Raw genomic sequence first — 24,392 nt, forward strand, 5'->3', positions numbered from 1 at the left:
TTCGGTCTTTAGAAAGTCAGGGTTCAACAGATGAAGTCAAAGGGTTAATGATGTTGAGCTGGAAAAAGCCACGTAGCCGGTCAGTTTGTTTTCCTCGTGAAGCACACCACAGTTATGACTGGCACATTTTTTTCCCAGCCCTACACTTATTTCATTGTAACACGGTCACCAGAAAGTTACAGGATGATGGATGACTTGTGGGTGACAGGGACACACAGAAGATCTGAGAGAAAATCTTGAGATAGAATCTGGTTTTCTAAAAGGCATTGTATTCCATCTGGATTTCATGGCGGGTGACTACATTCCTAAGGCAAATCTGCTCTCCACAGGCAGATAGACACTACTGGGAGAGAATTCAGGGGGTGCTTGGGATGTTGCTTATTTCTGAGGTGATGCCTGGCAAAGGCTTAAGATTTCCAAGCTCCTTCTGGTCCTCTCTTCCATGAACATGCTACAAGGAAAACAAAAGGGAGAAAATGTAGACGATGACTGTTAAGAAAACAGAAGCAGCCACAAGGAGAGAGACACCTCCTGGGGTCGCCTTGACTGTTCTCTCTGTGTAAGCGCTCACAGAGTCCCAGGGTCTACCTCCTCGTCCTAGAGCTGCGCATGGATCTCTTCCAGAGAAGAAGTAAACCTCAGACCTCTGTACATGAGGTACCTGCTCCCTCCCTCAGTCACTGTCTTCTTTTCCTATGGCTGGAAGCTTGTCTGTTCAAGTCTTAAGTGGCTTCGCCTCAACTCCTCACCGACCAGCCTAGACACTCGCCCCTCATATCGGCATCTCACAACGCAGCATCTCTGCGTGTCCTCCACGCTCACTGCCTATGGATTATGTGTGTATGTTTTCTGCCGAGTCTTTGTTTGTCCCTCCATTAGATGATCAGCCACATGTGGGCAAGCTTAGTCCCTATTTTTATTCAGTGTCTAAATAAAATACGCTGGATACATATATAGTGAATGAATGAACATATCTCAGAAAGAATGTTTTCCAGCAGGTCAGTAGTCAAGAATCAAAATGAAAAAAACAAAAACCTTGAGGAAGAAAAAAAAAAGAGCTTAGGAAGGAGAAGGAAATAATAAATTAGCTTATTTGAGGAAACATATGAGTTTCTTTGACATTTGTAGTTGCTATTACTCAAGGAAAAATTAAAACATGATGAAACAAATAGAAGAGGACCCCAAATACTGTCTTATTGTAAAATGATGCTGGTTTCTTTTCCCCAACATTAACACTTAATTGAGCCCTGAATGGGAAGTGAAATAAATGTGGTTAATAAAATAGTACTTATTTCTATTTCTACTAAATCAAATCTGAGAGCTATCAACACCAGTGAGTCAGGGCTGCAATCGTTTGCACAATAAGACCTTTGTATTCATAAAAGCAAGTTTGACTTTGCTAAATCCCTTTTTTCGTCTCATTTTTACCTCACAACACTCCCGAGAGATAGGATAGATATTATTACTCTCAATAGATGAGGATATTGAAGCAACTTGAGGCTAAGTGAATTTTGGATTTCTTAAATGCTATTGCCATGTGCTTTTTTTATTAGAATAAAAGAATTACTGGTTTATCTCATTTTGACAAGACATAATGGTTGTAGTAAACTTGTAAATAAAAGGAAGTTGCTTGTATTAACACTAGGTAAAAACTTTTTCATTCCAGTGTTTTAATAGAAAGTGAAAGTGAAAGTCACTCAGCCATGTCCCACTCTTTGCGACTCCACGGACTATACAGTCCATAGAATTCTCCACACCAGAATACTGGAGTGGGTGGCCTTTTCCTTCTCCAGGGGATCTTCCCAATTCAGGGGTTGAACCCAGGTCTCCAGCATTGAAGGCAGAAAGTGACTGGATAATTCACTAAAGAGAATAAGGGCTAGATTTAGTTCTCAGAGAAAGGGAATGTGAAGAAAAGGTCAATTTCCTGAAAGGCTGATTTATTTGTGGACATTGGAGTAGCTTCATTTGATGGACAACTGTAAGTGATATTTCAATTTTCTTTTCAAAATTTAGAACTGTGAAATCTCAAGGAATTTTTATAACTTTTAGAAAGTGGCAAGGCAACTGCTGGAAGACATTTCGAAGTTAAACATTTTAAAGGATGATGTTGCAAGTAGTGAAAATAAAACAGTGTTTATAATCCTCTTTCCTCTAAAAGTAAAAATGAATACAGGACTAAAGTACGAAAAACACCAAACTGTGTCTCTCTAAGGGTACTCTTAGCTTCATAAACCCGTTGGTTTCGAAATGAAAGGGTAAATCTACAGGGTAAATCATAAAACGAAAAATACTTTTAGAAGATACTTGAGGTAAATGAATTTGATTTTGCTATTGATCATAAAAGACCTTGATGGAAAAGACCTTGATGCTGGGAAAGATTGAAGGCAAAGGAGAAGGGGGTGGCAGAGGATGAAATGGTTAGATAGCATCACCGACTCAATGGACATGAATCTGAGCAAACTCGGGGAGACAGGGGAGCCTGGTGTGTTGCAGTCCATGGAGTCACAGTCGGACACGACTTAGGGACTGAACAACAAAAACAAATCGATCATTCAAGTACAAAAAGTTTCTGTTTTGGGCTGTGATTATTTTTAAACACAACATTTGATATGTAGATAAATGAAGTGAATGTGGGGACATTTCTATCACTCATTAATTCATTCACTAAGTGTTTATTGAGCATCGGTTTTGTGCCAGCCATGTTCTGGAAGCAGGGATACTAGGAGAGAGGGAGACAAAGTTTCAAACCCTGTCCTTGTTCTGTGCTTACAATACAGTTGCCCCTCCATATCCCTGGGTTCTGCATCTGTGGATTCACCCAACCTCAGATCAAAAATATTTGGGGAAAAAAAATTACAGGAAATTCCAAAAAGCGAAACTTGAATTCCTGGGTCACTGGCAACTATTTACATAGTATTAGGTATTATAAGTAATCTAGAGATGCTTTTTACAGTACAGTTGACCTTTGAACAACATGAGTTTAAACTGCAAAGGTCCATTTGTATGTGGATTTGCTTTTCAAAAACATCTACAGTAAATATTGTAGTACCACATGATCTGCAGTTGGTTGAATTTGGCAGATGCAGAACCACAATATGGAGGAAATGGGGATATGAAGGGATCATGTAGAAGGAGGGCTTTTTATAAATTACATCTTAATTTTCAAACGTGGCAGAGTCTCAGTATCCCTAAGACCCACACTGTTAAAGGGTCAACTGAATATGGGAGGAAGTTCATAGGGTATAGGAAAATTCTACCCCACTTTAAATAAGGGACATCCTAGGATTATGATATCTTGGAGGATCCTGGAATCAATCCCCTGGGGATACCGATGCACTACTGTAATCACTGGTATACCTGTATACAATATATGGACTTCCCAGGTGGCGTTAGTGGTAAAGAACCTGCCTGCCAATACAGGAGACCCAAGAGATGCAGGTTTGATCCCTGTTGGGAAGATCCTCTGGCGGAGGACATGCCAACCCACTCCAGTATTCTTGCCTGGAGAATCCCATGGACAGAAGAGTCTGGTGGGCTACAGTCCATAGGGTTGCAAAGAGTCAGACATGACTGAAGTGACTTAAATGCACCACCATTTACTTTCAAGTGTGGGAATAAAAGATAAGAAATCCATTTCTACGTTAGTTGGTGAGGTTAACACTCCAAGTGCAGGACATAACCTTCCCACAGTAACTCCATGTATGATTAAAATCAGTCTTTGGTAGGTCATTCTTAAGTCCAGAGTGCATCGTAGCTGCTGGCCACAGAGAAAACCCAGTCCAGAGGTTTTTAACAGTCCCCAGCATTTCCAGATGACCAGTCTGGAAAGGTTTAGATTGCTTTACCATCCAAAGGCACTGAGTTGGATCAAAGGGAAAAAAATCCTATTAAAGTGAATCAGCCGATGACGTAATTTACTACATCAATGGCAGAAAAGAAGCATTTTTTGATTTTACATCTCAAACTTGGTAAATGATGAATGAGTTTCACATACTGAACCCAAAGGCCACGAGAAGAGTGTTTCTAACATGCTGGAAACAAATTATATGACAGAAGCAGGAAATGTTTAAAAAAAACATCAAAAATTATATCCCAATTACAGCATTCTTGGGAATGAATGCTACAGGTCAGATTACATATTATATGTTACATATTCCTATTTACAACCCTCTGTTTAGACTCATTTAAAGTTATAGAAATGATTTCCGTTTTAACTGAAGCATTTCTTGTACCTAATTTCAGTTGACTAATAAAACTTTTTGATAAAAAAGAAAAATAACCAATCTAGTTGATTTCCATTTCCATGTGGTAAGAAAGCTAACATTTATTGAGAGTTTACTATGTGTGAGTCAGTATGGTAAATGATTTGCATTAATATAAAAAATAAGAACAGTATTCCTTTGAGATGAATTTAGGCTTTACAAAGAAAAAAATTTGCTTTAGTATTACAATGTTAAATTTTAAAAATGTGTGATTAAAGAAATAATTATTGGCCTACATTCAAAATATGAAGCTCTAAAAATACATCTTCTAAAGCTTAAACCTCTCTACATAAATCCACATAGGCGTAGCTCAGACTTGGCATAGACTATTTTCACTTGAAGAAACAGCTCTCTGTTTAGAAGATTTCCTTTCTTTAAGCAGAGGTTGGCAACTATGGCCTGAGGGTCAAATGCAACTAGCCAACTGTTTTTGTGTGGCCCAAGAGCTAAGAATGGTTTTTGCATTTTTAATGGTTAAAAAAGGTCAAAAGAATAATATCTCGTGACGCGTGAAAAGCACATGAAATTAAAATTTCAGTGTCCAGAAATAAAGTTTTATTGGAGTAGAGCCACTCTCATCAGTACACATATTGTCTACGGTTGCTCTCATGCTATGATGACAGAGTTGAGAAGTCGTGACAGACACCATATGGCCCACAAAAACTAAAGGATTCATTTTCTGGTCATTTACAGGGGAAGTTTGCTGACCTCTGCTTTTAAGCAAAACAAGAAAGTTAAATATAATATCCATGTTTATATATCTGGGGTTTGAAATTTTTACTTCAAAAAGTCATAGAGGTATATCACTGATCTCATTAGTATCAAAACAGACTCATGTTGTGGTGGATTGTAGTGTGATACGTGAATCTGACAGATAATAAAATGGGTCACAGCAGTGGTTCTCAACGCGGGATAATTTTGTTCCCCTGGGGACAGTTGGCAAGCTCTGGAGACAAGGTTGGTTGTCACAACTTGGGAATGCTATCAGCATCTAGTGGGAGAGGCCAGGAACGATGCTAGACATCCGACGTTTACCCCATGAAGGATTATCCAGCCTGAATGTCAGTAGTGCTGAGGTTAAGAAACCCTGGTCTGCAAGAAAGTGAGAGTCTATCCTAACATCTAGACTGTGAGTGTGCTCAGCTGGGTCTGACTCTTTGCGACCCCATGGACGGTGGCCCACCAGATTCTTCTGCCCATGGAATTTCCCAGGCAAGAATATTGGAGCAGGTTGCCATTTCCTACTCAAGCGGATCTTCCCAACCCAGGGATCGAACCTGTGTCTCCTGTGTCTCCTGCATTGGCAGGCGGGTTCTTCACCACTGAGCCATCTGGTGCCAGGGAACTTCTAGACTATCCCTTGAATACAAGCACAACTGCTACTCATTAATCTATGAGTAGATTAATCTACTATCATTAATCTATCCCTACCACCCATGCCATATTTATATTAATATTTATAAGAATAAGAAAGACAAATTTCTCTCTATTTTATGGGCATGGTTTTATGACTAACAATTATCCATCTGTACAGTAATAATTTTCAAATTAGACCATTCTTATTCTCAACTACAAGCCTAAATGAATCATTCTTTGTCTCATCAATTAGCCTGATTTAAATTAAATCTCACTATTCCATTTTCATCCGGGCTTTCCAGGTGGTGTTAGTGGTAAAGAACCCGCCTGCCAATGCAAGAGATGCAAGAGATTTGAGTTTGATCCCTGGGTTGGGAAGATGCCTGGAGTAGGAAATGGCAACCGGCTCTAATATTTTCACCTGGGAAATCCCATGGACAGAGGAGCCTGGTCAGCTACAGTTCTTGAGGTCACAGAGTCAGACACGATTGAGCTTCTGAGCATACATGTTCCACAATTCTTAACATATACCACAAATGAAGTAAAAATTTCCTTTCTATGTCAGAGACGTCTGTGAAGTAAGAAACCAAGCAAAAGCTGTGATAGCCTGGGGGGAAAAACACGAGGTAGGAAGATGAACCAAAGATCACTGCAATGTAAATGCTAGTAACGGTTTAAAATTTTAGAAAAAGGACAATATGAAAGCTGACAAAATATTTGGATTTAGTACATTTTAAGTCGAGGCAAATTTTCAAGACTGCATTAGAGGCTGTAATCAAGGGACACTAACTTTTATCAAACTCTTACATCTCATCCCAGCCCTGCAATCTTCTGTCCTAAAACTGGGACAAACGGAATCACTTTAGGAACTCTATTTTTACATCTCTGTGTATAAAGGGAGTGCTCTATTTACATATAAATAGTGGGGTGTTTTTGTCTTGAGTCATATTACTAGAAACACAACTACACATTTTCTAGAATTTTTGAAGTACCATTTTACTTTTAAAATATTTAAATTTGTAGCTAGGGACTTGTAGAATAATCACCTCTTATCAATTAAATATTTAAATGCTTTCTAATCTTGTAAAATTATCTCTGATCTTGTCATATTAAGCTATGATCTCTCAACTTTCTCAAAATCTCCCATTTCATGTATATGAAATAATACTCTTGCTCATATGCATGCTCTCATATTTCTTAAAAACACTGTACCTTTTCGCCTGTGTCACCTTTGGGGCCATTCTCTCCAGCATCTCCCTAAGGGGGGAGATAAGAAATATATGAAAACATAGTGGTGATACTCAGCAACGAGTACTTTTCCTTATTTTAAGTTTCCTTTCAGAGGCACTATATATTAATAGCTGTTGTAAATGTTAAACAGAGCTAATGTACCTTACTTGACCAACTGCCTGATATCAACCCGTCCAAATAAACTTTATTACAATGAAGATGACTGAATAGTTTTAAACTACTCCATGATATTAACAGAAAGTAATTTCTCTGACTTTTAATAGCTTACTCTGGCACTTAGAGCTGCTTTAACTCTTTCTGTTTTCTCTGCTCAAAGAGCACTCTAATAAAGACTTTCTCCTGATTCCCTCCATATGCTTTCTGCTTTATCCCTTCTGTCTCCTTCTTTGTCCCATTCCTGATTCTGGACTTCTGCCCTCTCCTTTCCCTTCCATCTGTGTAAGCTCTACTCTGTCTTCGAGCCCATCTCAAATCTCTGGGCTCTCAAAGTGCATGACACAGCACTCAAAACTGTGCAGTGAATATTGACTTATCTAGGCATACATGTTTTGCATTGAGAAATAAATGTTTTAAAAAAGTAAATAAATAAAAATTTTACCTTATTAGAAAATCTTCAAAAATCACAGCAAAATAATTTGAGGAATTTATGCTTCCTTTGTTAGTTTTGAGAGCTCCTATGCCTATTTTGTCACTGATATCTCCTTTCTACCCACAAAGCAATGCAGTAGGAAACAAGTCATTTGGGTATTATCCATGTTTTGTGTCCTAAATTCTGAATTCTTTAAGTCATACAGCATGTTCTAGTGGAAACATCAAAGACTTTGGAGCCAGAGACCTAGCCCAGCTCCAGTACCTACTGAGCAAGTGAAAATCTATTTGCATCAAATTTCTCATGTGCAATATAAGGACAAGAATATTTTACGGAGTTATAAGAAATAATTCCTGTGTCTAAAGCAACTAGGACCATATCTGACACAACATAAGCTGTTAATGGCGGCCATTAGCAATAACAATGAATTATTGTTCTTGTATTCCGTAAGAACACCCTTCTGTCTCCCATAGGAGGTCACGTTTCTATCATTTAACATTTTCCATAAAATAAGAGAGACGTTATTGATAATGATTTCCCTGAGAGAAGGAGGGGTGTTGAGAGAGGGAGATTTTAACTTTTTCTCTTTAGTTTCTCTTCTTGTTTCAAATAAGCATGAGGCTAACCTGCTCGGGAATTCTTTTATGGAGACGGGTACACCACAGCTCCCAGGAGTCTGAGTCATTTTATCCCATGAGCCCCTGGAACCATGCTGGCACTGCTGCTTGCCCCTCCTTACTTTCTACACAAAAGAGTCATCTGATGACTAATTAATTTCACATTAATTACCATGAACTGGTTGGATGCCAAATAAATATACTGATCATCAGTTATGAAAAACTTTTGATAGGCAGCCCATTAGCATGCTTTAAAAAATTGCTTGGAAATCCCTTTGTTAAAAAACAAAACAAATAAAACAAATTTTCTTATTAGGAAAACTGGTTCAGAACGGTCAGGAGGCAAAGGGTTTGACTGAGAAAAGCCACCTTTCTGCTTTGCTCACCTTCCGTCTAAATCAATGTCTTTTATTTTTGTTTTACAGTGGTCAAAAATACAGTTAAATTCACAGAGCTTGCTGGATCTGTAGATGTATTTCTTTTGGGACTAGTGGTGATGATACTGATTTTTCAGAAAGATCATATCACTTATGAAGAGCATTATGTGATATCTTGGTAATTGCCTACACAGACAACACACGTTTAAACACTGGTAAAGTCCATAGCATGAGAACATTCCTCAAAGTAGGAAGAAGGATGTCTGTCTGAGAGAAATTTAACATATGCACTCTGCTTCTCCTTTTGTTTCTCTTTTTAGGTTTTTATGGGAATTCTTTGTGGGACAACTTTCAGTATATTTGCTACAGGTAAACATCTGTATCCCTTTAACCTAGTGACCTAAGAAGTAATAGAGGTATGGATGCTTAGAACAGTACTGGAATGGCATCAGCAAATAGGCAGAACAGAAATTTTGCAGGCCCAGAGGTTTTTGAAAGCCATTTTAAAGCCTGACATAGAATGTTTAAATTTGCTCCTTTCTCCTCCATTTCTTTAAATCTTTTTACCCAAACTTCTGAACATACATAAGAGTTACACTATTGGAGTTTCTCCTTCCATTAATTAGCAGTTTGAAAGAAACAGTGGCCAGTATACCTATCTACATCTATATCTAGGCATAGCTTGTTTATTGAGCTTTGCTTTATTGCACTTCGAAGACACTGCATTTTTTACAAATTTAAGATTTGTGGCGACCATGTGTTAAGCAAGACAAAAGGCACCATTTTTCTAACAGCATCATTTTTCAATTAAGATATACATACTGTTTTTGAGTTATAATGCTATTGAACTCTTAGGGGATTACAGTATAGCATAACTTTTACATGCTCCGAGAAACCAAAAATTCATGTGATTCATTTTATTGCAATATACATTTTATTTCAGTGATGTGGAATGGAACCTGCAATATCTCCAAGATATACTTGTATACCTGTACTTATCTATCCATCCACATATAAACACAGTTTAGTTTGGTACCTCTTGGGGGGAGGAGATTAAAAACAGGAAGAATCATCTCACCTTTATTCCTTGTTCTCCAGGTTCTCCCTGCACAAAAGAACAAAGATTGAGTGACACATTAAATTATAAAACACCTAATTAAGCAACATTAAACAAAATCAAATATTGAGCATACTAGTTAAATTATATGTAATATTTTCTATTTTGCCAATATATAGTTGCTTTCTAAAAGCAAATGATGAATTTCCTGGAAAATTGAATACGGATATCAATAGCAAATGTCACCTTAATTCTTTTCTTTTGAGGACTAAAGAGAGATATTTAAGATGATCAGCAAAGCCTGGCTTTTAGGGCACGAAGGAGAGCAATGCTGAGGCAATTCTGAGATTATGACATCTTATTCCGACCAGACTCAGACTCAGTAAGATGAGCTAGCACATCCTTCCGTGAAATCTTTCATTCAAAACACCCCCTGGTGCATGGATTATTTCTGGGGTCTGGAGTACCAGTGTAGTTCACCAGACTATCTTGCCCTGACATGACTAAGGCTTGAACTTGGACCCTTTCACAATGTCATGAATGCTCTTCAATCTGTTGTTAACCACCGTGTTCTAAATCAGGTGTACTTTAAGAGTCATTAGTTTTTTCAGAAAAGATACTAGATTGAGGCAGAATCTAAGTGAGTTTAGGAGAGATGTCTTTACGCAAAAATGATGATCATGGCAGTATAAAGACTAAAACGCAAAATTGTGTTCTGAAAAGAATCTCATTTTCATTTTACCCAGAAAGAGACAGGGAACAGAATCAGAGAATAAATCTACAGCAAATCACACACATTACGGTAATATCTTTCTTAAGAAAAGCTTGAGAAAGTGTTGCAATAAGGTCACACTGCTTTAAAAATTATTTTTAAGGTGGTTATTGCATTTTTTAAAATCCTAATGCACTCTTGAAGTCAGTTTGAAGGTGACACTCTTTTCACTCCCTGAAACTTGGCCGGACCCTTTGGCTTTTTGAATTTCTGGTTACCTTTCACTGCTTAACAGCCATCCTGATGGTTGCTAGGCAACAGAAGAACAGTATTGAGAACAAGCATTAAGCATTAACTCCTATCATTTGACTTTTTAGCATGGAGCTAGAGAGGGAAGAAGACGGAAAATGGCTGTAGTTCCAGAAGGAATATTTTCTTTCCTCTCCTGCAGGACAAAGGACAGGTCTATAAATTTTAGGTCTGTTCTAGGTGCCTGTCAATAGCAATGTGATCTGTAAAATCAGCTGACGGGCATCTGTGGGTATGGATACACAGCAGCACAGCTGATGGGATTAGACATTAGTTCTGTACTTCAAGGGATGGTCACTCATCAAAGGATTTGGGATTTGTCTGCCTATCTGGTTTAAACTAAACTGTCACTAATCTTTTTATATTTAACAGATTCATTTGTTCTTCAGAAACAAAGGAAATTTGGAATCACCCCCCCAAATCTCCATTACATTTTTTTCCTATTTAGTAATGCAGACTATATCCATTTTTAAATTTCAAACATGCTACATTTTTATTATGCTTTTCATTTGATTAACTTGTTGGGTTATGTAAGTTCTAGAGGTGGCCAAATCTTGAGGAAAAGTCACAGTGGCATTGTAAACATTTTCTTTAGTATGTCGTAAAAATTATGCAAACGTTGGTAGTGTGGACGTGACCCATGTTTTAGTACACTCATCAAGTGGTAAAATGACAATAGTCCTATTTGAAATACAGGCTTTCTCATGTTAAGTATCCCAGAAGTCAAAGTTTAGACAATCATATCTTACACTCTCTGTTTTTAATGTAATGAGAATCATGAACATCACTTATTCTTTAGTCACAAAGTTTTATACTATAACATATTTTACTATTGACAAAAGAGTCCATCCAAGTAAAACCAGTGGGATATAAAAAATTGTAACAGCTTAAAATTTCATGAAAAATCATGTCTCAAATGATTCTGCTCAGTTTTCTTTGTACCAACCTTTAGCCCTGGTATTCCATTCTGTCCTACTGCTCCAGGAAACCCGGGTTCACCCTCAAAATAATAATAAAAAAGATATTACTAAGTAAAACACACAAAATCAACACATTATACAAATTGTTAGAGGATATAACCAACCATCCAATAATATTCAAGAAGTACATAGTATGTTAAACTAGTTATACAAGTCAGCTTGTTTGGGCCAAAATTCTATGTGCTATGGACCAGGGATACAAGAGGGCTAATTTTCTTGTGTTCAGTCTTTTCTTCACTAAGAAAGCAAAAGCAAATTACCAGTGGAAATGAATATCTAGCATGATGCTAGGTACACCAAGTAAATATTTGATCAATGAGTAAAAGACATCTGAAAATTTAAGACTTGATGGAGAATTTTCAAGTGATTCCTCAGCTCAGGAAAACAAAGACGAAATCATTGTATTTATTAGAATTAAGGAAAATGAGCATCTCCAAACCTAAATCTTGAAGCATACACACATCTACTTAATTCATTTAGACACATCTGACACAAAAATAAAAATTGCTTTGATTTCTCTTCCCAGTTTCACTGTAAAGATGATTAAAATAAACATTTAGGGTTGTTTTCATTGTCATATTGAGTGACAGGTATTTGAGAAAATGATGATGGCTATTAGCTAGAAAGATTACACATTTCAGAAAGATAATGAGGTATACCAGTCTTTCTAGACTCTGAACCAACAATTGTTCTCCAAAGCGGAAGGGGAAAAATCTTTTCAAGTGCTCAGAAGCAAAGGAAAAGTATTTTCCATGATGACTACAGTTAACAATACTCTATGGTATATTTGAAAGCTGTTAAGAGAGTAGGTCTTAAAAGTTCTCATCACAAGGAAAAAAATTGTAACTATGTGAGATGATGGATGTTAACCAAACTTATTGTGGTATCATTTCACAACATATACACTTATCAAATCATTATGGTATACACTTAAAACTAATTCAATGTCATATGTCAATTGTAACTCAATAAAACTGGGAGAAGACAGAAAGCAATGTGGCTTTTGTTATTTCCATGAAGCTTAAACTTACAGCAACTAGAATTTCATTTAAAAACATTCCCAAGTCATTTATTACGTGTTTCAACTACTGGGCAAGTTTCTTTCCACCGAGGGTTAAAAAGCTGCTCCTTAGTTGATTTTTTTTAAAGTTGGCTATTTTTTAGAGCAGTTTTAGGTTCATAGCAGATTTAGTCGATTTTTTAAGAATGTTCTCTAAGCTGCCTGACTTAGGACTTTCCTGGTAGCTCAGTTGGTAAAGAATCCGCCTGCAATGCAGGAGACCCTGGTTCAATTCCTGGGTCAGGAAGATCCACTGGAGAAGGGATAGGCTACCCACTCCAGTATACTTAGGCTTCCCTTGTGGCTCAGCTGGTAGAGAATCTGCCCGCAATGCAGGACATCTGGCTTCGATCCCTGGGTTGGGAAGATCCCCTGGAGAAGGGAAAGGCTACCCACTCCAGTATTCTGGCCTGGAGAATTCCACCGACTGTGTAGTCCATGGGGTCTCAAAGAGTGAATGACTGAATGACTTTCACTTTCACTTGTAAGCTGCCTGAAGGGCAGAAATTGTGACATTTTAATATCTGTGCTGTTACCTTCAAAAACACATACCCTAGTAAAATGGTAACATTTTTTAAGTGCCAGGAATTTTACATTCATTAACTCACTTAATTCTCACAAATTTCTATGAGATAAGTACTATCTTTATTTCTCTTTAATAGATGAAGAAACTAAGGCACAGAAAGGTAAAGTAATTTTTCCAGATTTACACAACTCTGCCTTAAGAAGTTGTGCTCTTAATACAATTATGCATTGGTGAATGAATGCATCTAGAAATTGGGAGGGCTGATGATGAATATTTCTATCCTCATTATCATTTGGTTTATACTCCCCATTAATAAATGACCTCAAGAATGTATACAAACCTGGACTAAATGTAACTTATTTAAAGATGATTTTGTACACCTACCAGATAAACTAGGCAATGTGAAACTTATGCTAAGTTGCTTCGGTCGTGTCTGACTCTGTGCGACCCCATAGACGGCAGCCCACCAGGCTCCCCCGTCCCTGGGATTCTCCAGGCAAGAACACTGGAGTGGGTTGCCATTTCCTTCTCCAATGCATGAAAGTGAAAAGTGAAAGTGAAGTCGCTCAGTCATGTCCGACTCTTCACGACCCCATAGACGGCAGCCTACCAGTCTCCTCCTTCCATGGGATTGTCCAGGCAAGAGTACTGGAGTGGGGTGCCTTATAGTGCCTTTCTAAAAGGGCAAAAAATGTTTTAAAATTATACTGGGTTATTGTACTGTAATTGCTAAAGTCTTAACTCATGGAAGAAATTCTGCTTCCTCTATAAAGTTACACTGCAATCATTTGCATTTTCCTCGATAAAATGGCAAAAATGTTGACTTAGAAAAACGATGGCCATTATAAGAAAATTTTGACATGCCCTTTGTACATAACCAAGGGTAAGAATAGAAGATCCCCTGGAGGAGGAGATGGCAACTTGCTTCAGTCTTCTTGCCTGGAAAATTCCATGGACAGAGGAGTCTGGCGGATCACAGTCCATGGAGTCACAAAGAGTCAGACACAACTGAGTGACTGAGCACACACAAGGGTAAGAACTCATGGGAAATCGAATACAACCCTAAAGAGGACTCTCATTTACCATGTAACCATAAAAAGAGCTACGGAGTCTGCTTCTTCAAAGAACCTACAACAGGATGCACTAATATCATAACTCATGGTTTAATGCAAACAAGAAATGCTGCCAGGGAACAATACAAACTTTGTTTAGACTTCCAAAGAATAACTATGGTAGCCAGAATTATTTTTTTTTTAAATGGTTAAGCCCCTGGAACCAGACGAAATACATGCTGAGATTTTGAAGCAAGGGAGACAAATGCTGCTTAGGTATCTGCATAACATCCTTCTTAAAATATGAACATCGAGGGACTAAAACTTGATCCTTTTTTTCCTTTGATTTCATGTTTTGTTAAAATAATCTTTTAATGTAAAAGGAAACAAAACATTGCATCCATAATCCCATCACTCTGTAACTGTTTTCATTTTGTTCTGTTTCCTTCTAGTCTCTTAAATTTATGCTTACATATTTCAAGCAATCGTAAGCTTATTACATAGTTTGACATACTGATTATTTTATTATTCTATACTGCATGTTTGGTTTTACACAGTATTTGTGTCTTATAAATAGTTTATCATCTATCAAAGTCAGGTCTGATCATTTGTTTAATCTGCCCCAAATTGTTGAATACTTACATTGTTTCCAATTTTTGCTATTAAAGATAAATTAAACATCTATGTAAATATTTCTAAGTTGCTTTCCAAACAGGATATGAGCCTTGTCTGCTTTTCCAGGCACCAACTTTGTTACTTTTTCCCAACTTCATCAGCATTGTGTATCATAATTTTAATTACTTTTGTGGCTATTTTGCTAAGTCGCTTCAGTCGTGTCCGACTCTGTGTGACCCCATAGACGGCAGCCCACCAGGCTCCCCCGTCCCTGGGATTCTCCAGGCAAGAACACTGGAGTGGGTTGCCATTTCCTTCTCCAGTGCATGAAAGGGAAAAGTGAAAGTGAAGTCGCTCAGTCATGTCCGACTCTTAGCGACCCCATGGACTGTAGCCTACCAGGCTCCTATTTTAATGAGTACAAATAAGAACTTCCTGAGGTTCAGTTCTACATTTATCCCTTGTAAGGTTAAATAAGTATCCAGCAAGATTTTAAAGCTAAAAAGTGAATAAGGCTGTTTCCTGAATGAAGCAAGGCAAGATAAAAAGAAGGAAAAGTGACTCATAGCATTTTACCTTTCTAAAAAGTTATAATAAGAAAAATACACTCAAATTTATATTAGGAGGTTTTGAAACATTCTATCATTGTTCAAATTTAGTTTCCCAGGTTGTGGTAAAGTAATGCTACAGATGAAACATTGTACAACTTTGAGTACCAAGGCCAAGCAGAGGGATTCTGGAAGTCATTAATTCATTCAATTAAACATTTAGTGAAGATTTACTGCATGTTTTACTCTGAGCAGAGTGTTTCCTGGGATATAAAGATGAAATAGACATGACAGGTGCCTGTGCCCAGAGAGCTTATTTTTGAATGAGAAGAGAGATATCTACATAAGTAACTTAAAAGGATATCTAATTGAGATGGAACTTTTTTCTTTGAGAAAAGTTTTCTTCATAAAGAGGCATAATAAATAGAAATCAAAGGAAAGACTTAATGAAGAATAAAGCATACATCTTATAGTGTATTAGTATTTTCTAGCATATGAGGACAGAATATTATTAATCTCATGAGGTCTCCTCAAATAGTTACAGTTATATTACTTTACTGTTGTACATAATACAGTAAAAAAAAGTACACATACAGAGAAATATATCAGAAAAGTATAGACCAAAAAAAGAGGAATGAGGTTTTATGGGTATGTGTGTGTGTGCATGTGGAGAAATAGTCTCGTGTTTATTGGATAATCTATTCATCTGTTTCTGAATGCATCTCATATTCACAAGTACTAAGGACATTATAAAGATAGTAATAAACAAAAATGCAGCTAACATCTTAACTACAGGTAGATTGATGGGTTTTTCTTTATTATACTTTAAATTCCCAGTGCATTACTCCCAAATGACAATTTGTGCGTTTAAGCTAAAAATAAGTTGAACTGACTTTTGAGAAGGATGACACTACTTTCTTTCTTTTTAAACCAGACACTCTAACATCACTCAAGGCTTTTACAATTATTTCAGGTACAGCTATTCAGGGGCAATTTGAAAGAATACTTGAAGGTAGAAAGGAATGTAGTTTCCTTACAAAACTGAGTGCTAAAGAGAAACAGGTCATTTAGTAGTAATACTGCTCCCTGTCACTTCAATCACAATGGGAATTTAAAATGAGTTATAGCTTTAAATGTTTAGCATAGTATAATTTTACATTCACCTTGTCAATATATATTTGTTTCCTTTAAGTACTACATTTTCAGAAAGAGCTCATCTGAACAGAAGACAAAAATAACTGCTATTGCCCCCCCCCCCCTTATCCTTAGGTTTGTTTTCTTTAGTTTCAATTGTTTAGTCACTAAGTCGTGTCCAACTCTTTGCGACTCCATGGACTGTAGCCTTCCAGGCTCCTCTGCCCATGGGATTTTCCAAGCAAGAATACTGGAGTGGATTGTCATTTCCTTCTTCAGAGGATCTTCCTGACCCAGGGCTTGAACCAATGTTTCTTATGTCTCCTGCATTGGCAGGCAGGTTCTTTACCACAGAGCTACCCAAGGCTTCAGTTACCCATGGTCAACTAAGGTCTGAAAATATCAAAAGGAAAATTCTAGAAACAAACAGTAAGTTCTAAACTGGGTGCTGTTTTGAGTAGCATGCTAAAGTCTGATGTCACCCTGCTCCATCCCACCCAGGACATCTATTATCCCTTTGTCCAGCATATCCTGCTGGCTAGTCACTTGGTAGCCAGGCTAGGTTATCAGATCGACTGTCAGAGCATCACAGTGCTTGTGCTTGAGTAATCCTTACTTTACTAAATATTCACTCAGCCATGCCCAACTCTTTGCAACCCCATGGACTGTAGCCTGCCAGGCTCCTCTGTCCATAGAACTTTCCAGGCAAGAATTCTGGAGTGGGTATTCCCTTCTCCAGGGGATCTTCTCTCCCATTCCCTTCTCCAGGGGATCTCCCCGACCCAGGGATTGATCCTGGGTTTCCCACATTGTAGGCAGATTCTTACCGTCTGAGCCACCAGGGAAGCCCATTCTACTTAATAATGGCCACTGCTGCTGCTGCTGCTAAGTCGCTTTAGTCATGTTCGACTCTGTGCGACCCCATAGACAGCAGCCCACCAGGCTCCCCCATCCCTGGGATTGTCCAGGCAAGAACACTGGAGTGGGTTGCCATTTCCTTCTCCAATGCATGAAAGTGAAAAGTGAACGTAAAGTTGCTCAGTCATGTCCGACTCTTAGTGACCCCATGGACTGTAGCCCACCAGACTCCTCCATCAATGGCATTTTCCAGGCAAGAGTACTGGAGTGGGGTGCCATTGTCTTCTCTGAATAATGGCCACAAATGTGAGCAATTCAGAGAGTCTCTTATTGTACCTAATTTCTACATTAAACTTCATCATAGGCATGCACATATAGGAAAAAAACTAGTATACAAAGCGCTTAGTACTCTCCTCAGTTTCAGGCATCCATATGGGTCTTGGAACATACTCCTTGCAGATAAGGAGGTGGGGCTGCTGCACAGAACATCCACCAGCAGCAAATTAAATGAGTGATATTGAGCAAAACATGGTGTCAGTCTTAAAATTGTTCTCCTACCTCTGGAGTTGGTGTGGTTGGTGCATATGTGTAATAAAGACTAAAAATGGGCAGCATTGGCCACTGATACCTCTTTAAAACACTGGATGGACTGGGTCTTTCCTCCTGACAGTGACAGTTCACAGAAGGATCTCAGTGGCCGCTGGTTTTTCCTCTCCTGCAGGCTGTCATGGTGGGCAGTGGGGCAACCTTTTGTGAGGCTTCAGGGCTTGAGAAGCTTTGGCAGCTATTGGGTACATAACCCTTGGTAGAGGAGGATTCTCTGAAGGCAGTGAAATGCCCACAGGGACTTCAGCTAGAACTATCTGGGAAAGAGTCAGGAAAATGGGGTATATGTTCTATTTATTCTCTTTCTCTATAGAGGCTTCCCTGATGGTTCAGTGCTAAAGAATCCGCCTGCAAGGCAAGAGATGCAGGAGATGTGGGTTGATCCTTGGGTTGGAAAGAGTCCCTGGGGGAGGAAATGGCAACCTGTTTCAGTATTCTTGCCTGGAAAAAATCCCATGGATAGGGGAGCTGGGCGGGCATGGAGTTGCAAAGAGTTGGGCATGACTAAGCAGGCAAGTAATTCAGTTTAGTTTAGTCTTCCACACTAGTCCCTAAGGCAAATGAGGATGAACACAAACTTGGGTGAACATAGGAGATAGAAAATGACCAACATATTTTACCTTGAAATTTCTAGAAATGTATCATTTTACCACACAAAAATAAAAACTAAGACTCCTACCTCTAACTTTAAAGTGTCATTCATACTCTAAACAAATCCTTTTCAGATACTTTAAAAAATGTGGCTACTAGAAAATTCGTATTTGGCTTGTATTTGGAGCTCGTTTTATGTTTCTATCAAACAGCGTTGGTTTAAACTATAAAATTCTGTAATTATTATAAGGCATGATAAACAAAATGCCTTTAAAAGCAGAGAATGAGCACATTAGTATTCAAGCAAGTCTTGTACAGCGAGACTTCAGGATGGAGATGCCCACTGTGGTGTTAAAATCGATCACCAGACTCTGCCAAGGTCGGTAGTGTGTGAGGGGTCGAGAGCAGAGGGCAGATCTGAAGCAGAGGCTGCTGAAGGGCTGGGGGAGCTACAACCAGGGTGGGGTTAGAGGCTGACTCTAGCAATCTCCTAATCCATCTCCTTGCCACCCACCCACCTCCAACAGTCTCCGAAAAACAAGGCAAGCTTATAAATTCCTTCCCTTCGTTCTCACCAAGGCTGTCCCATCGCACTCAGAGTGAGGGTCCCAGCCAAGGTCTGGCTCTGCTGTTTCTCTGACCTCCCATTCTGCCACTCCAGCCACACTGAACTCTTTGTTCCAAGATACTGAGCAGGAGCCGCCCAGTGTCTTTGCATTTGGGCTTCTCTCCTGTGGACCTTCTTCCCTCCGATATCCAGGGATTGAGTCTCACCTTCTTATCCTTGGCACAACTGTCCCCTTATTACAGGGGTTGTCCAGAATTCCACCCCGACCACCACCACTCCCTATGTCCACCTATATCTGACTTTGCTTCCTCTACTGCACTAATTAACACCTAAGATAAATTTTTTTCTTTTCTGTTTCCCCCACTAGGATTGCCAGATTTGGGAAATAAAAATATAAGACACCCAGTTAAATTTTAATTCTGGATAAACAGCAAAGAGAAGAGTTTTTAACTAAATGTATCCTAAATATCGAATAGACATATCACATGAAAAATGATGGGCTGTTTGTTTATCTGAAATTCAAATTTGATTGGGCATTTTATATTTTATCTGGTGTCCCGATTTCCCACTCCCTCTCCACCACCAGAATGTGAACTTTGTTTCTCTTGTTTACTCCTCTTTCCACATTGCCTACGAACTGTACCTTACACATAATAATTGTTCAGTACATCTACGTTGGAGGAATGAATGAATACAGGAGATGCAAATAACATATATTAAGTTGATATGGAAATGTGAAGCCCTTACAGGCCTGGTGAGAGCTAGAGATAGCAAGTCTTCTCTGCTGGGAAACTGGAAAAGACCAACAACTCTGGTGTAAGGGACAGCTCTTTGTCTCAGCTTTGGCAAAAGGCAGTGGTGGGAAAAGAGACGGGGACCCAGGAAGAAGAGGGGAGAGACATTGACCCAGCAGTTACACGTCCACGTTCCGCAGGTCAGCCTAAAATACAGTTGAAAAATAGAGGGATAGCCTGGGGTCAGTGAAGGGTGGGAGGAGTCCCCTGAGAGGCAGGATGCTGAGAATGAGCAGAATGTCCATGGCTGCCAAGGCAAAGCACTGAGGCAGGACTCTGTCAGGGGAAGAGTGGTTGTCTGGAGGTTGGGAGGCTCCAACAGTTGTGCCTGTGAGTACGGAGACCCAGTCGTTATAAATGTTTCCACCTATCCGGTTATCTCCCTCTTTCATCTGCTCCTTCCCTCACCCTGTGTGCCTCAGTGAAGGGTGAGTAGGAGCTGGGACAATGCCAGTTGTGTAGTTTATCATGTCATCTCAAGTTCCTCCAAGATCCTTTCAGAACCTATGTGTGTCATCATTTACCTTACAGACTCACTGTAACATCTGCTTTTCCCTAAGCAGAAGCACTCACAAAATAGGACAACATATACATACATGGTGGTGGTTTAGTTGCTAAGTCGTGTCCGACTCTTTGAAACCCCATGGACTGTAGTCCACCAGGCTCCTCTGTCCACGGGATTTTCCAGGCAAGAATATTGGAGTGGATTGCCATTTCCTTCTCCAGGGGATCTTCCCGATCCAGGAATTGAACCCGGTCTCCGGCATTGCAGGCGGATTCTTTACCAAGTGAGCCACCAGGGAAGCACATTCTGTCAAATGTTTTTTATGCATAAATTGATATGATCACACGGTTTTTCTTTTTTAATCTGTTGATGTGGAAAATTGCATTGATTGATTCTCAAATACTAAACTAACTCTGAATTTCTGGTATAAATGCCATCTGGTCATGATAAGCTACTGTTTTCACATAAAATTGTTGCTAGGTATCCACAGGGGATTGATTCCAGGACTCCCAGGGATACCAAAATCCAGAGATGCTCAAGTTCCATATAGTCAGTCCTCTGTATCTGAGGGTTCCACATTAGCAGAGTTAACCAACTGCACATCAAGAACCATTATTAGATTTGATTTGCTAACATTTTGCTTGGAAGTTTTGCATCTATGATCATGAAAGATATAGATTCACAGTATTTTGGGGGGGAGGGGCGGTAATGTCTTGTCTGCTTTTGAAATAATGACAATGCTGACCTCACATAGAAATGCTGACAAAAAACATTTTGCCTATAAGATGATTATCTCTAGTTGAGTTTATGCTAAGTTGTTTTATTCTTGTCTGACTCTTTGAGACCCTATGAACTGTAGCCCTCCAGGCTCCTCTGTCCACAGGATTCTCCAGGTATGAACGCTGGATTGGGTTGCCATGTCTTCCTCCAAGGGGTCTTCCCAACCCTGGGATTGAACCCACATCTCTTATGTGTCCTGCACTGGCCGGTGGGCTCTTTTCCACTAGCACCACCTATTAATTTCAGACAAAGTAGATTTCAAAGCAAAGATCATTACCAGGAATATGGAAGATCACTTCATAATGACAATGGGGTCAATTCATCAAGAGGACATAGAAATCCTAAATTTTGATGTACCTAATAATACAGCTTCAAAATATGTAAACAAAAACTGATAGAACTGCAAAGAGAAACAGACAAATCCACGATTATGGTTGGAGATTTCAATACCCCTCACTCAGTAATTAATAGAGCAAGTTAAATATAAAATCAATAGGACTTAGTCAACTTGAACAATATCATTGATAATATGGGGGATCTTATTTCTTATTATCTTATATAGGGGATCTTATTTCTCTGACCATGGATCAAACCCATGCCCCCTGCAGAGGAAGCACAGAGTCTTAACCACTGGACTGCCGGGGAAGTCCCAAGGGCAATGTTTTAGTTGAAAGCAGCCAAGTGAGCCATTCTTGATAGATGAAGAAACACACTCAGAGAAGGAAAGTACCTTTTCCAGAAACAAAATGCTGCAAAGAGGTAGATGTGAGATTAGAACCCGGGTCTTCCAATTCCCTATCTTGTGTTCCTTCTATTTGAATAACTTGTGTCTAAAGAATTCATTCGTATTTATTGGGTTTCTTTTGTCTTTAATTTTTGCATAAAATAAGAAAGTGGCTTATTAGGAAGCCTCCAATCTAATCTTAAGTTTTCTGCTTCTGGTCCTGGGACACAGAGCAAATTGCTTGAGCTTCCATGGGGTTTAGCTTTTATTCTATGCAGTGTTTAGGGACAGATTAAATGCTTACCCTCTCTCAGATTTAAAGGATTAAGATTTAGTTGTCCATTTATTATTAGTAGTTGTTGTTTTGTTGGACTAAAGATGTCAGTGGTGGCTCCATGTTCCTCAGACATCTGATTAAACTTGCTTCAAGTCCCAATTTCACCCATTATGCAAGCCCAGGACCTGCTCTGGGGTCCTGTGCTCAAGTTCTTGCATCTGTATGTCTTCTCTGTTTTGCTCCAGACCAGTGATTCTTCACCAGCTGCCTCAGGAAATTCACTCTTCTCAGGCCTTTTGTGAGCTCAGGATTGAATACCTGGTGTTCCTGAAAGGTGTGTCATCACAGAGCACTCAGACTTTGCTCATCTCGCTGCCTTCTCCTCTCTTCCTCTTCCACCTCACCTTCCTCTTTCCTTCCTTCCCACCTTCCTCAGCCATACTGGGAATTCAGCTTCACTCCTTCTTATGTGGAGCACTTCAGTAGTTTGTAGCTCCTACTTGCATACTCAGTGCCTAATGCTTCTTTTGTTTGTTTCCTGGAGGCAGAGGCTTTGTTACTCATGGAGGAGAAACAGAAAACTCTGACCGGTTGGGTTTGGTCATACATCAGAGAAGTGACATCCCTATAGGGGAGTGTTGTCTCATTTATCCAATCAGCAAGCTCCCTCCCTAAAATTAAAATCTCTTTGTCCTCCTTGGTAATATGGATAACAGTAGAAAAGTAGATGGTTCTATTAGTCAGAAACAATGAAAATATCTTATTTCAGATAATCTACTGAAATGGGTTTAACTGCTTAACATAATACTAAACCTAATAACCAAACATTCATTATACTTTTAAAAAAGTACAAGTATCTAAAAATGTAAATAAGAAAACTTGATAGTTGTCTTATTGTCAATAATACTACAGTAAGGACTATTTCAGAAATAAGTCTGAATAAGTCTTTTTATTCGAGTTTTTGTACTGCTAATGTACAAAATATAATTTGAGACAGAAATGTCTCAAAATGTACAAAATATAATTTGTACAGACAGAAATGTACAAAATATAATTTGAACATAGAAATTCAAATGCAAAGATATAGCTAAGAATTTAGGGGTCACAGAAAACAGTTAAATTGAGTTTATTTGGATGAAATCTACACAAATGAGAAGAATGATCTGCCTTGAGCACACCCCTAAAAGGTGTAGGGAGACGTACACACAGATGACCCCCCCATTCCAATCCTGCCTGCTAACGTCCTTCCTCCCGTCTCTTCCAGTTCTCTTATTCTTCGGGAAGGGCCTTGGGAGTTGCGTGTGGACACCACAGCCTGCAAGCTCTGCCCACAGCTCCCCGCCCTTAGCTGCTCCAGGCCACTCACAAGTATATCAGTGCACACATCAGCTGGTGGTTCACCCTTGGGAAAATGGACCTGAGGAAGAGGCCACTACAGACAATGGAAGCAGACTCAGCACAGAGAAGGCAGGAATTCTTGGGTCCTGGGTACCTGGGCCGTGATCTACAAGTGGGGAGCTGAGCCTTGAGTTGGCTTGTCTCCTAGGCCCTGTGGACTCCTCAGCCTGTGCTGGGGGACACACAATTAGAGGGACAAAGGAGAGCAAAGAGGAGCACTGCCTCAGTCTAAGGAAAACACTGTCCAGTATTCCCTCTTAAATAACTTATAAAAGGTGTAAAAGTTGCCAAAAACCAGCCAGGGAGCATGATGTCACAGTGTGGGGTGGGGTTCTCTTTTCTGTGTATCAGAGATATTGTTCTCTGTGAGTACTCTTACGGAAAAAAAACAGATTGAGAACAAAGGTTTATGTTTCAGGAAGACAAAATATCAAAATGGATGAAGGGGGTACGTGATGCGGAAGAGTTTGTTAGGACTGGGATAAGTCAGAAACAACACACTTGCTCAGCTCTGGTGTCTTACATGAATCTCTCTTAAATTAGATATTTAGTGTTTACTGCAACTTTCCACATGGCTGGGGTTGCTAGAAAAGGAACTGCAGTGGTAATAGCTAATCAGCATCTGGCATTCCCCTAGCTGGGAAATGAGGAGGAGGAGGGGACCGATGTGTATCCAACAACAAGGAAACTCAAAAGTGGTGTTGGATGTTTGGGGAAAGACATTCACTCTGGATGTAGATAGGAAAGAATGAAGCCCCAGGCATGATTAGCAGCTACCTTCCAACCAGGAGAAGAGGGGGAATTAGGGTGACAGCTGCAACATGAAAGACAGATTGATGAGAT

At 39.2% G+C, this 24,392-nt stretch overlaps 1 protein-coding gene across 3 annotated transcripts in view; it reads right to left on the bottom strand.

Annotated features, from left to right (window-relative positions):
* COL25A1 (collagen type XXV alpha 1 chain) overlaps nucleotides 1-24,392 on the bottom strand; it is a 499,505-nt gene that overhangs the window by 72,823 nt on the left and 402,290 nt on the right. For all 3 annotated transcript variants that reach the window (XM_081556987.1, XM_081556824.1, XM_081556908.1), the window contains 3 exons: nucleotides 11,480-11,533; nucleotides 9,534-9,560; nucleotides 6,834-6,878 (listed from right to left, as the gene is read on the bottom strand). In XM_081556987.1, the coding sequence (XP_081413113.1) occupies nucleotides 6,834-6,878; nucleotides 9,534-9,560; nucleotides 11,480-11,533 (126 nt within the window). The remainder of the gene's footprint in view (nucleotides 1-6,833; nucleotides 6,879-9,533; nucleotides 9,561-11,479; nucleotides 11,534-24,392) is intronic.

The sequence above is a fragment of the Giraffa tippelskirchi genome, chromosome 1, assembly GCF_054371585.1.
Source record: "Giraffa tippelskirchi isolate mGirTip1 chromosome 1, T2T-mGirTip1v1.2.pri, whole genome shotgun sequence".
Classification (NCBI taxonomy): Eukaryota; Metazoa; Chordata; class Mammalia; order Artiodactyla; family Giraffidae; genus Giraffa; species Giraffa tippelskirchi.